The sequence below is a fragment of the Thunnus thynnus genome, chromosome 4, assembly GCF_963924715.1.
Source record: "Thunnus thynnus chromosome 4, fThuThy2.1, whole genome shotgun sequence".
NCBI lineage: Eukaryota > Metazoa > Chordata > Actinopteri > Scombriformes > Scombridae > Thunnus > Thunnus thynnus.
Window position 1 is genome coordinate 26750084 of NC_089520.1, and position 14047 is coordinate 26764130.

Below are 14047 nucleotides of genomic sequence, written 5' to 3' on the forward strand. Positions count from 1 at the left end.
TGTTTTCCTCTTGTTTCCAGTCTTTACGCAAAACTGGCACCAGCTACATATTTACCATACAAACAATGGTATCGATTTTCTTGTCTTACTCTCAGCTAGAAAGCAAATAAGCATTTCCCAAAATGTGGATCTATTGCTATCCAGTCCTATTTGATAAATCATCATTATGTAACATTGATATAACATTAACACTATGTCTTCTTCTTTCTCCACACACCAACCTGTCCAGGGTCACTAAACATGGATACATATCACTACCTCTCATATAAACATCCAAACATGCACACACACACATTACCCACACATACCCTACTTAATCTAATCTAATCTCTACTCCCGGACTCTTATCATATCATCACATACATTATCGTAACTGCTTTATGTTATTGTCTGTATGTCTGTCCACCCTCTGTCCATCATAGTCTCTACTCTTTTTTTTACCACACTATGTTATGTTATGTTTCAGAAGTTGGATTACTAACCCTAACTACAACTTTTTTTTTGCCAGTATGATATTTTGGTGAAGAAAATTGGTGAAGTGAATAAATATACTGTACTTTATAATATACCTATATGGCATTTTGTACAGGGATTATGATTAGTTTAAAGTGTGTGCAGGATCATTTTAACCTGTGCCTGTATAGTTGTTTTCTTATTGCTTTTTCTAACCAATTTCTCTCCTCGACTTTAGAAAGGGAACCTTGCTGCTGAATAACAGCTTTGCTGTGATAGCTGCTGTGCTGCTGGCTCTGGGAGAGAGGGCAAGATCTTTTGAGATGCTCATCATTGGCCGGCTCATTATTGGGGTGAACTCTGGTAAGTGTTTCTTTTACTAGGCTGGAGAAGCAAAACAAAACAAAACAAATGATTTATCTGTCAGTGTGGAGCACAACAGTACAACAGTGGAGGGAGAAACAATCAATGGAACAATGTAATCATGTAAATGAAGTACAAACAAGACAGTATTTGGACTGTATTTTATGTTTAATAAAATGTTAAACAGAGAAAGTTACCTGTATTCAAATTTGTGTGGGTGTGAATTTCTGGATGGCATTCAGATTCTTGAAATCACTCTTGTTTGTTTCATGAGACCATGGTTGCCCATGTTTTTGTTCTGAGCATTATGGGAATGAGGTTTTACAGTGTATCAAGATCTGCTTGTTCCCTTTGAAGGCCCAGCACTCCCACACATGCTGCTTTCACTTACTCTGGATAATTAGACCTCTGCTCAGGTTGAAGGTTGTCGGAGGTATGCTCTTGACTGTAATCAGTTTTGATTGTCATCGATCAGACCTTGTTACATAACTATTACATTGCCGTAGTGCTGTTTGCATTAGTCATCACTGACTGACACATCACTATAATACTCTTGGAAAGTTGAATGTTTTCCCTGCATTGTACAAGTTCCCACAGCGTAGGTATGAATTTAATTTTGGTTAGCTGTCTTTACTAGCTTTGTCATAAAACTGAATTCACTATAGGCATGTAATAGCCTTGGCTTTGATCACAGCTAAATAGATCTAACAGCTGCCAGACAAATAAACACACTTTAACCTGAGTTTATTAACACCTCCTCAGAGCAACACTTTCAACTAAAAAAAAATGCAAGCAACTTTCCTACAGCTTCAAATGAAATCATGACATTTACAGCATAGCTTTGTAAAGTAGTTTATTTATCTAATGTCCTTATGGAAAAGAAATCCTGAAAGTGCAAATTATTTAGATTAATTTAGACTTTAGGTGTACCCAGATGCCCAAGGAAAATAAAGAGATCAAGATAGCTTACTTATCAAATCTGAATACACTATTTTATGGGCAGTAAGCAGCAAGACCCTGATTACAGGTCTAAGTTTCACTTCTAAGTGCACATATACAATCACAGAGGATGAGCAGAAGATCAATGCTCATTCATCCCTGTCATGGTAGGTTGTGTTGCCTGCAGATACAAATTTTAGGGGGATCAACTTGTTGTTACAGCAAATTGTCGGGCAGTAGGGATGTGAAGATTCACTGATTTGCATCAGTGCACCGGCATAAATGTTAACAATGCAACTGCCCCAATTGCAAGGGTGCACTGGATATAATTTGAGATGAACTTGAGAAGCAAGATCATTGGCAATACATCGAGATGCATAACGCATTGGTCTCAGTGATGGAGGTGTACATCCCTATCAGGCAGTAGCTTGACTTAAACCAGCTACTGGCAGAAATTCAAAACAAGTCTGCCTAAGTCTTCTGTGGACATAATAGTGACATATAGTTCAGTTTTGGTAATGATTTAGTACTTAATTAAAAGATCACTTGAATTGGCAAACATTATATTTGCTTGGATTTGTAAAATGTCATATGAACAACAGTAGCCACCCCAGCATCAATGTCCATAAGATGTGTGTTACCTGAAAAAATATACACATTCACTGCAGAGCACGATCACTTGTTTACAATTTCTAAACCATGGAAATTGATTTTTGCAAAAAGCTTTCGAAGGATGAAATGTTCTATCAATCCTGACCATTTCTAATCTGCAGGCCATCCATGTAAGTAGCCATGGGATTGCCCCATAGCTCAAGACAGTTCAGCATTTCTCAAATGTTGCTGGATGTTGAACATGGTTTGTAGAGGTTTTTGTTTTCTATATGCTTTAACTCTTGTTTTTGACTAATCTGCAAAGTAGATGACAGACGGGGTATGTACATGAATTTACAAAAGTCACCATCACTCATCCTGAGGGACAAACACACCACAATCACGTGCATTTCCATCACTGACATCACTGACAGCATGGACGTCATGACAGCTCCCCAAAAGTGAGGCTAAAACATCTTGATCGCCTCCTGGTGGCTGGCTGCAGTATAAGACATAACCCCCCCCCCCCGCACATGGCCTCACTTTTGCAGAGATGTGTAATGGAGACGCATCATCCATATTTATATACAATAATTTACCTGAATCTGAAATATTCATATCTTAAAAGATTTTAACCTTTTGTTTTTTTCTGACAGGTATAGCTCTCAGTGCCCTCCCCATGTATCTGGGAGAAATTTCCCCAAGACATATCAGAGGCTTCATTGGCCAGTTCAACTCCATCCTGATCTGCTTGGGAGTGTTCACTGGGCAGGTGCTGGGACTGCCAGAGCTGCTGGGCAAGGTCAGTGTTGTTGGAAATTATAGAGTGTAGGTAAATAGCCATGTAGTATAAGCCATATCACCTTTATAGTTCCCCTTGAAGACTGTTTTGAAGGCTGTTTTGTGAGATTTTTCTATTACTGGAGTCAGACAAATTCAGACAAAAACTGGGACAACTAAGTGGAGCTGGGTGGTGCAAATGAGGGTCAACCATCACAGCAACCACCACATTTTCCTCCACAAGATTTATTGACTTTGCATGTCTAGAGAGACTTTTTCTCTTGACTTTAATGAAGTCTGCTTTAGAGACAGCATTCATTGATCAAATAGAACCTGCATCTCAAGACATTTCTGCTTTGCCTTCAACATTCAGCCATTGTGGATGCTGTCGGTGGGTTGATTTGCATTCATTCAACATTATGTACTGTCAATTAAAAAAAATAAGTGCAATTTCACAGATCATGACACATTGGCGAGTTTCGCCAATAATGCCAGAGCAGCTGTCATTAAGCGTGACAATTTTGCATGGCTGTGACTCTTTATAATGTACGTATTATTCATTTATCACATGTTCCTGTAAACCATCATCAGCAGTGATATCTCACACATTAAAAGTCAGAAAGGTAATGAATTATTTAGTTTATTGTGCCCATATTGAAACAGACTTTACAAGGTGCTTCACGATGAATGATAAATGCAAAGAACATTTACACAGTGAAATAAAACGACGTATAAATGAATAAAATGACAATAAAAGAATAACAAGTGTGATTACACAAAATTAAAATAAAGTTTACAAATGCACCCTTGATTAGCAAAAATTGCTGTGTACTGTACACAGCAAAAAGACAATCACCCAATCAGTAAAATTGGCAAACAATGTTGTATTATTTAAAGTTCATCTCTCACCTTTTTTTTCATCTCCACAACATCATATCATGTAGACAACCATGTGTACTCCTGGTCTGAAGTATGTGTGAAGTGCGAACATTCTCCCCCTCTTCATTTACAGATACATTACTGCTGTTTAGGAAACGGTGTATTATTTTTGTGCATATCCATTGTTTATACATCTCGCTCTATACAACACCGCTTTAGCATGACCTCCTCTGCACTCATCCAACAAGCCTGGGTGTTCTTAATCTTATCAGCTTCCAACAACACCATCCTGACATCCCCTTGGTTTCACACCAATTCACACCTTAATTCCTCTGACTCTGATGACTCTCTCACATGGCTGTCATGTGACCTCAGTGACTCTCATGTGACACTGAGGTGTGAATTAGGTTTAATTGGCAAGGACCTTCCATACGGAACTGATGAAGTCTCATGGATGAGTGTCAGAGATCTTCAACTCTACAGCTCCAATCCAGCAGATAGTTTCAACTTGACATTCAAGCTTGAGCTGGTACCGGAGAAAAAAGAAAGCACCTAAGGATTTCCCACCACTTTTTCCTTTCCAACTGAACAGTGCAGGCTGTCTGACAACACTTTTCCCATCAGCTAAACGCCTTCCTTGGCCACTTGAGGAATAGACTCATGTTATTACCTTGCACAGTATATGATTGGTTCTATTTGTCCCTCGTTTCAGTAATACATCTGCTGGAATTATCAATCACACCTTGTTTACCATGGAGGAAATGTTTAACACATTCCTACTATTAACCTTAATGCCCACCGTACACAAGTTTAGCAGTGTTGACGGGCCTACTGCTGTGGCGTTTTTCACAATCTAATTCCCATCTATGCACTGGCAATGCATTATGTGCTAGATTTTCAGTTTACCCTTTTAGAACTGAAAACAGACATTAGCCTAATTCACATATGCTTTGAAAGCCAAATTCAGTTGTGTAATGTGAAAAGAAAGCTAGTGATATAAAGCTTTCTTCTCCTGGCACATTCTGTTGATTTAAGCTTTCTGCTTACTTTTGGCACCATATTAAAAAAATAATGAGCGAATGCATCTCCTCTAAATTGTTTTCTCAAATTCTAAGCATTCAATTATATCTTTTGGCAGTTTAGAAGGTGTGAGGATCATCAGCGGCATTTTGTGACTTGTTGCCTAAAGGGTGATCTTGAATACCTGTTGCTGCTCATTGAGGTTCGGGCCAAATGTATATATCACTAATCCAGACACTGTCATGGAGAATGAAGAGAGATGCCCTTTCACAACCGACAGTGCAAATAATGACTGGTAGTACTGAAGTTTGCAATATAAGTAAACCCCAGTAAGCTAGTTATTTATGTCAAACAGAAAACATAAGTTGACAATGAAAGAGAAACATATGGTGAAACTTCAGCATAAATGCTTTTTATGAAATTAAATTATTGGTAATTTAGAGGCCTACCTTTTAGCTGCTAAAGTGGCAGGTAACGTTAAAGCTAAAAAAGCAGAGGGAGAAAACACTGAGCCATTAATTTAATAACTTTATTTCTTTACTTTATTTGATTTGTAAATGTTTTCCAATGAACGGCACTGTAGATGATGAGAAGGATGAAATTACTTACCAGAAAGATTGTGGTATTTTGCAACTTGGATTAGGCTAAGAAAGATCTTATACAAATACTTGCAAAACTAGTGACATTCCCATTGGCCTCAGCTGCACATTGTGTTTACTGCTAATTAACAAATATAAGCGTGCTATACTAAGATGTTTAACATGCTCAACATTACACCTGCTTAACATCAGCATCCACATTGTCATTGTGAGCATGTTAGCAGGCCAATGTGAGCATTCAGCTCAAGCAGAGCCACTAGTTTGGCTGTAGACTGTTATACCCCTTTAGAACAGCAGACTAATGTGTGTTAGACCTGCTTTGGGCCCATTCCTATTAGACAGCTGTCACCGGTTTATTAATCTTGTTTTAGTAACAATTTGAGTTTGTCCAGTCGTAATGAAATGTGTCCAGGTAGGCCCGGACTCACTTGATTTGAAAACATGGCAGAGAGAGAGAGCCGTCATTGCTGTCATACACATAACGCATCAACACAACATTCAGTCAGTGTCTGGAGTGCATGGTTTAAAGAGCAAGCGCCAGATAACAACAGTCTCAACAAATATCAGGACATGTTTGGTTTTCCTTGAGGTTTGTCATTAAGTAAGTCATGTAGAAAACTTTCTTCTTTCGCTCATAAGGCAAATTGTGGTTTGCTAACATCTCCATTGAAATTTTGTAATAAAAATGATGGACAATCAAGTGAGTAATGCTAAGAAAACAGAATACCTTCATAGTGAGTAGATCCTGTCTTCTTGACAGTGTATTGGTAGATGAATGTGATTTATAAAGTTCTGCCGGTACATCAAACACAGTCACTGATATTTATGCATATCTCCTGAGACAAAATGGCGTAGGACTGTATGGCATCTGGATTTGTCTGTGCAAATGTTGGCACACCAAATCACACTTCAAAGCCACAAACAACTACTCTGCATTCACATCCTGTATTGTTTGAGGCTTATCCTTTGTGCTGTAACATATGTGCATTCCAGCAGTGCATTTGCTTTCATTCCAACAATAATTATTTAAGAGCAACTGACATATTTCTAAGCCAGTGAATGTCTCATTTTGGATGAAACGCTCCTTTTTATATAATTTCTATAGACAAGTCTATACTGCATGAAGGCTTCAGTATTTCTGTGATTAATCTGTTTTCAGTCTCTGTTTCTTATCCATTCTCTCTAAATCCAAGACCAAACAATTGGAAATATAATTTTCTTTTGACCTAAAGGGAATGGAACAGAAACATATTGTGTTTCTGCTGCGCTTCCTTGTTTCGGATTAAAAATGATTGCCACCTTTTAAGCCACTTTGATGTCTGACCCTTGAGTAGATACAGAGTAAAACCTTTCCGCAACCAAATTTATTCTTTCCTGAAGCAATCTGTATTTTCAATTTCAAATAAAGTGAAGGAAGAAATCAATACTGTTTGGATTTCAATGTATGTCTTGAACTGTGAATCAACTCGTTCTTGCTGTTTTGTTCAGAAGATCTGACCAAGTTGCGCGAATGTTCTCATCTTCTATTTTTTTCCACTGTCACTAGCACTGACATTTACACATGGATGTAGAGGCTCAGCTTCTCGCAAAGCAGATCATTTTTAATTTATAAGTATTGGTCTGTCCCATGAATCATTTCGACCTGTAGACCACCTTTATAAATATCATATGGAGTTGTGTGTCTTCACGCAGCCACTGTTATGTATTCATATCACCTCCGCGATACCCTTCAGGCCAGCCTGTTTCCTTGTCATTTAAAAAGAGCATCACAGACATACAGTATGTGACATATCTGATGATAATGCCACCATGCATGGTCTTTGCTGCCCTTTGCTTATGAGACTCAAACAGGTTTCCTCTCAGTGGAGGCTTCTGTTAATAGGATTCAGTCTAAGATGTCAGTTGTTGTGGGGTGCTTAATATTGAAAAGCTTTGACAAATGATTAATTACTCTAACATTCATGCTTAGCGACCGACCTCCCAGTAGGGAAACATGTTTATTCCAGCATTACAGCAAGAGCAGAATTTTAGCCAGTTCATCACTGAATGCCCCTGAGACACTGAACTCATCAGCATGTGTCAAACGCAGCTTCCACCAGCGTGGGTAGATTCAGTGGCCTTAATGGGGCCTCATCTATACTATATCCTCAATCCAAACCATATGTGGTTTCAGAGAATTGTGTAAATGGACAAAAAAATCAATGGTCACTCTAGTGCAATTAATTTCAGTTGGTATGGCTGTCACACATGGTGTCAAAGATCATAGTAATGTGGTCTTGTAAATTACTTAATTTGCCTGTAGGTACTGTGTATGTGTATGCTTTCAGCTCTTGGTGTGCACACAGCGAGGTGCAGACCAGTGTGACCTTCAGTCCATCATCAAAATTAAAAACACAATCTACAACTCGTCTCAAGAGTCTTCATCAAGGTGAGGTTGTTTCCGGTTTCTTTATAACCATTTATTATATATACATATATATGAGGAAACTGGAAACAACCTCAGACACCACCCAGATGAAGGCAAGATACTGCAGGTGAAAACAATTAGAAAATGTAATTATTAAAACTGAAAAGATAAAGTCATTATTTGTAGTTATGTAGTTTATATCAAACTGCTGCCTCACTTGAAATATAAGACTATTAAAGATATGCTCAGGTTTCTTTTAAGTACGTTATCACTCCATATTAGCTATGCCAGTGGAATACCAGTTCCCCCGACTGTAAGGAGGACTGCTTTGATATTTTAAGAACGGGACAGCACACATCTGCAAAGGCCAACTGTCAGTTTGCTCTTCTAAGAGAGCATCAGGAAAATAGGCTCATAGAGAAGGTGACATTCATCATAAACAGCTACAGGCAGAGGGATGATGGGCTTTTGATTTGCTGAGATTCTGGTGTCATGAGGTTTTTACCAACCAGGCTCTCATTTTTTGGGAGAATTCACTGTGGAAATAGTGTTGAGCTTATCCTATTTACAGACATACAATAACTGCAGAGAGATTTTTCTGCCCCATTATCTGAGAGATTTTTATCTCTCAGGTAATGGCGCAGACTATTCAGCCATGACAAAATGCATGGTGCCACTGCAGAAGGAATATTCTTAGAGTGGTTTGAAGCCATTCTCATACTTTAAGTTTTATATCATTTGGCATGCTTATACATCACTGGATTGATAAAAATGCTCTTACATATGTACTATTTTCCAGGAAAACAGAATATTTGTATAAATATCAAATAATCTTTAGGTGTCTTCCTGTAATGCACCCTGTAATCCATCATGTGTTACTGTAGTCTCCAACCAGCTAATATTAAGTGACAGCCAATTAAACCTCACTGCCTGCTGTGGAAATAAAGATCTGTAATTAACTGTTGCTGCCTTCACTAAACCTAGTAAAGATTATTAAGGAGCAGGTTCATTTATCACCTGAGAAAAGGTTTGGCTAGCTAAAGTAATTAAGACTGAACTAACACAGATAACATTAGTTTGTATAATTGGAAAAATCTGAGATGTTGTCCACCTGACATTTCCATTATCTCTATCTGAGAAGTTACCTTCTCACTCTAACCCTCCTCTCTGGTTTTTGCGGTGGTCCTCCTGCAGTAGCCGTTGGGGGATGCTACCATGAAATGAACATTCTCCTCTGCTCGATCCTCTCAGCTCCCGACAACAAAGATGTGTTTCATCCTTTGCTTTTTTCTAATCACACGATAACAACGTAAACCCTCCAGCCTGCATTCTCACAAGAGATAACTGAGAGGAAAAACTGCAAGGCTCTTGGAACACAACAATCAACCATTTGTCTGCTTTGTTTAGTTTACTGTAAACCACTGTCACTCCAGGTCATAGCTGAGCTGTTTGAGCAGTGATTTGTTTCACTAGGGATGATGGGATCAAGGCCTAAGAGGAAGACAGCTTGGCTCACCCAGCTTATCCCAGTTAAAAAAAAACATTTGATTGAAACCATAACGTGTTCATTTAGTTCATACTGTAAACTGTACTGTCACTGTTTGTGTGTGAGAGAAGTACATCTATGCTATGTGTCATGACCCATTCTGCACCTACAAATTATCACTCTTCAGTTGCCTTGCAGTTGCCAAGTCAACTGTAGATTTCCATGTATATCCCAAACAGGCACAGTCCAACCTGATTATTAGGTATGGTACAATTTGGATGGTGGTGTGAGATGCATTGCCTCTTGTCAATTTTCTAGCTTTTTGGGTTAAATAATTAATTTTCCAGTGCATTAAATATCATATATCCTATATTATATTTATATCTATATATATACTATATATATTTTTATATATGTTTAACAGCACAGACCACACAAAGTGTGTAGAATATGAATTAGATTTTTTTTGTCTGTCAGAGCAGCCTCCAAAAGGTCTAATCTATTCGCCCACTCTCATCTCCAGCTGGGATAAGACGACCTGCAGCTCAGCATCAGTGAGACCTAGGGTTTGTGCAGCATTCTTACAGAGCTTACCCAGGATTTAGGGCACAGAGGATTATAGACAAGTATTGGACTGTTACCAGTTAAGACAAACCTGTTTTATCAGTCAGATGAAAAAAAGACATACATCTTAGATTTTTTAAATGTTCCAAGAAATATCTCTAAATGGCCTTATTGAGACAGTTATGTTTAAATCCACAAATAGTTATCACAGATTAGACTCTGCAGTCCTTCTATAGGCCTTTGGAGAATTCGAGCATCTTTCAGCTCACTGTCTTGGTTTTACAGCCAGCAACTTTACTGTTTTGGTTCACTCTGACTGCCCCTAGCAACCTTATTTCAGCAGAAGCAGGCAGTTATTTACAGAGCAAAACTGACTGTACACTACCCGCCCAGCACCAAAAACAGAAACAAGTTAGTAACTAACAGCTAAAAGGAGAGTGGACAGAAACATTACTCCAAATGAATGCTAATGTTGCTCAATGCCTGCTGGATGTGTTCAGGCAGCTGTTAACACATTCACCATTTTGTGTTTACAGTTCGTTTCACAGCCCACAATTGCCCCCCTCCACCCCCCACTATGTTTGAAGGTGCATTATACAATAGCACATGGAGTTAATTAAGGGCTTAGGCTGCACTGTAGTTGTTAAAGAAAAGTTAATTACATGAGTTGAAAAGTTTAAAAATTTTATTTCACATATAGGTTATGCAAATGAATCCCTAACTGACGTTTTATGAGTTGAGAGCTGACATTTAATCTCAAAAAAACACCTCCTCTCACAGTCTCTGCATAACTATTAATATTCCCCTCCCATTTACTCAATTGCGGTCACGAGGCATAGAGAGTTTATTTACATATTATTGTATAAAATAAATAGGGATTGTGCATTCTGTCATCATTTCTAAGGGGAATGTTTTGAATGGGGTATTCTTGTACATTATACCTGTGTGCTGTATGTGTGACACACCATTAGTGGTGACAGTGTGATGTCAGGTCAGTGATCTTATCTTTCATCAACACAGACCAATACACACGCTACACTTAATTTTAACCACAAGTCCAGGAAGATGAACACTGTTTGTAAAATTCTTATGATGCATTCAAGGAATACTTTTATATTAATAATAAAATATGCTAAACATTCAGTAGAATGGCATTACTGAGAAAACTGTGACATTTGTAGTAAAAACATGATAATGAATGAATATTTTCCAAGATGGGCAATTTAAAATGCAAATCCTGAATGACTCAAATGCTCTTTACTGTTGTTATGTATGTTCTGGAAAGCGGTCCACTGAGAAGACTGTGTTTCATATCTGCTTTCATAAATCTACAAGGCTCTGATAAATGTTTACCCTCCGAGGCATTTTGTGACGAAATCATTGCATAATGGAATTGAGACAATCTACATGGCCAACGTCATCCTCATGATTCCACTCATGTTTGCTTGTTTGTCTTCTCTGCAGTCTCTATGAGAACTTTGGAACATAGATGTGATACAGAAACAAAATAAACAGTTCCTGGTGTTTCTAAGTTGGAAGATGTTTGGATCTCATACATTTTACTGTATTGGCTTTTTAATGAGCAGATCATTTTGTTCTTTCCCTGTCATGGTAGTGACTGGGAAACTGGCCAACTCAGTTTTTGAGTTTATCACAGCTCTTAAAGCAGGAACGCCCTTGAACAAAGTCACTTCCAAGACAAGAAGGAGGTGCTACTTAAAAACACCTCTTTGAGTCAGCTGTTACAATCATACTCTAAATGAACCTACTGTAGATAGTGATATAGGTTGAAAACTGATTTTGAATGTCTATTTAGTTTTATTTAGGGAATTCACATGTTCCTATAAATTGCTAAACATTTCTCATATTCACCCTTTGAATACACTGCATAAAATACTATTATTGCTTTTCTAATGCTAACATTGGCCTTATATGTCTGACAATCTGTTAACACATAGTACAGAAGCATTTAACTCATAGAGACGTAGAAATGTCTTACTTTAAGGAAATATATGCATGAAGAAATGCATTATTTGAAGCCCGCAGATCTTACACTAAGCTTTCATGTTTTAAGCATTGCCATAAGCATATGCCCCTTTTTCTACAGGCATGGTTACTCGGTGTTATCTTGCATTTAAATGATAATCACAACTGCTTGCATAAAATCTTAATGAGATAATGATGTGCATCCAATTACACAACAGCTGTAAAATACATCTGTTTTGTACAACTTTGTGGCTCTTCCATGTCTGAAGCTTTGATGTAGATCTTTTGTTGATGTTTTGACTGCAGGAGTCGAGGTGGAACCACCTGTTTTCCTTCTTGGCTTTACCAGCAGTGCTGCAGCTGTGTGTGTTGCCCTTCCTCCCAGAGAGTCCTCGCTACCTGCTGATGGAGAGGAGGGATGAGGCTGCAGCAGAGAGAGGTATTGCATATGTAACAGAGACACATGGGAAAACCCTCTCACTGAAGTACATCTGCAAAATGCATACAGGCCGCTGCACTGGCTTTAATGTTATAGCTTATTTGGATTTGTAATGTCTGTGTGTGTAACTTTCTTTTCTTTAAAACAATAATAGGGCCAATGTACCATTACACAAATTACCATATGTATAGGGTGATAGAGTTATTGATCAAAACCATTGACTCATTGTCAGTGTTTACAGATGCTGACCCATGGCCCATGCTTTGTGTTTGCAACACCCTTTAACCCTTAATTTTTCAGTTACAAAGCAGTGCGGTCATGAGTGAATGATCAGTGTAGTAACACTTACAGTGCACATGACTAAACATAAAATGACAGAGCAGCCAAAGTAAACTGCACATCAGCGCCATTGCAGTGTGCAAACAAAAGTCAATAAAAGCCACTCAATTAATTTCTCTTTAATACTTCATGTCTTTAAAGATCTCCTCCATACATGTTTACCACATATAAAAATACTTGGAATAATGATTTGTGTCTGATATGGTTTGGTGCAGTGAAACCTGATATGGTGCCGCTACACTAGAAAAATTGTAACCAACCTACAGTATATGGTCTAAATGTTTAGTTATTATTCTGAAGTTCTTGAAGTTAATCCAAAGACATGGAACTCAAAGAGTTTGTAAATCAAACCAATGCAATGTGCATGTAGCATGTATGATTTAGGTGTTTGCTCTTATACTCGCCTAGTCTATATGCATCCACTCACTCAACCAACATTTTTCATTTCATTTTGAGACTTTGTAAGGGGATGATCTTGTAGAAAAATGTGACGTCAGATATGACTTTGATCAGCTTGGTCTCTGGAGTGTTTTGAGAGCTTTGATGTCTATGTCCATACATTATAAATGGGTACTCTCTGAGGGTTTGGTTGCTTATGTTCTTTGTAAACTGGAACATCCTCGTTTGTTGCCTATGAATTCAAAGTTGTGCAAGAGTTCATCAAGGTCAGAGAACTTTGTGTGAAGCAGTACTTGTGATGCTGATAAAAGTCATGATAAAGTAATTGAATTAATTTGAACACACAATTTTATTCTGTGGTACTACTCATTTTATAGCATGAACTAGATTTGGTTTGTCTTAGCATAGCTATGGACTGTAACTTTCTAGTAGTACCAAAAATGCTACAATGCATCCAAAACACAATATAAATGTAATATAGACTGAAAAGCCAAGGATGAAACATCATTAACAAAGAGTGAAAACATTTAATGTCTGACTAAATGTTGTATAGTTGTTGAACTTGTCATCACTGCACATGGCACCCTATGTGAGACATTATTATATGTTGGTGGCATCTGTTCACCTGTCTCATTTATTCAAAGAGAATAACCTATCAACCATACCTGATGGAAACATAATAAGATATGAAGAACAATACATGGTGCTTACACCACAGGTGTCCCATATAGCAGGTTTCTTGATCAAAGTAGGAATAGAATTAATGAAGAAAAACTGATTTGACAGATAACTGATTGAGGCCA

At 37.9% G+C, this 14047-nt stretch overlaps 1 protein-coding gene across 4 annotated transcripts in view; it reads left to right on the forward strand.

Moving 5' to 3' along the window:
* slc2a9l2 (solute carrier family 2 member 9, like 2) overlaps positions 1-14047 on the forward strand; it is a 98318-nt gene that overhangs the window by 23399 nt on the left and 60872 nt on the right. For all 4 annotated transcript variants that reach the window (XM_067588013.1, XM_067588012.1, XM_067588009.1 and 1 more), the window contains exons 5-7: positions 692-816; positions 3003-3148; positions 12374-12506. In XM_067588013.1, the coding sequence (XP_067444114.1) occupies positions 692-816; positions 3003-3148; positions 12374-12506 (404 nt within the window). The remainder of the gene's footprint in view (positions 1-691; positions 817-3002; positions 3149-12373; positions 12507-14047) is intronic.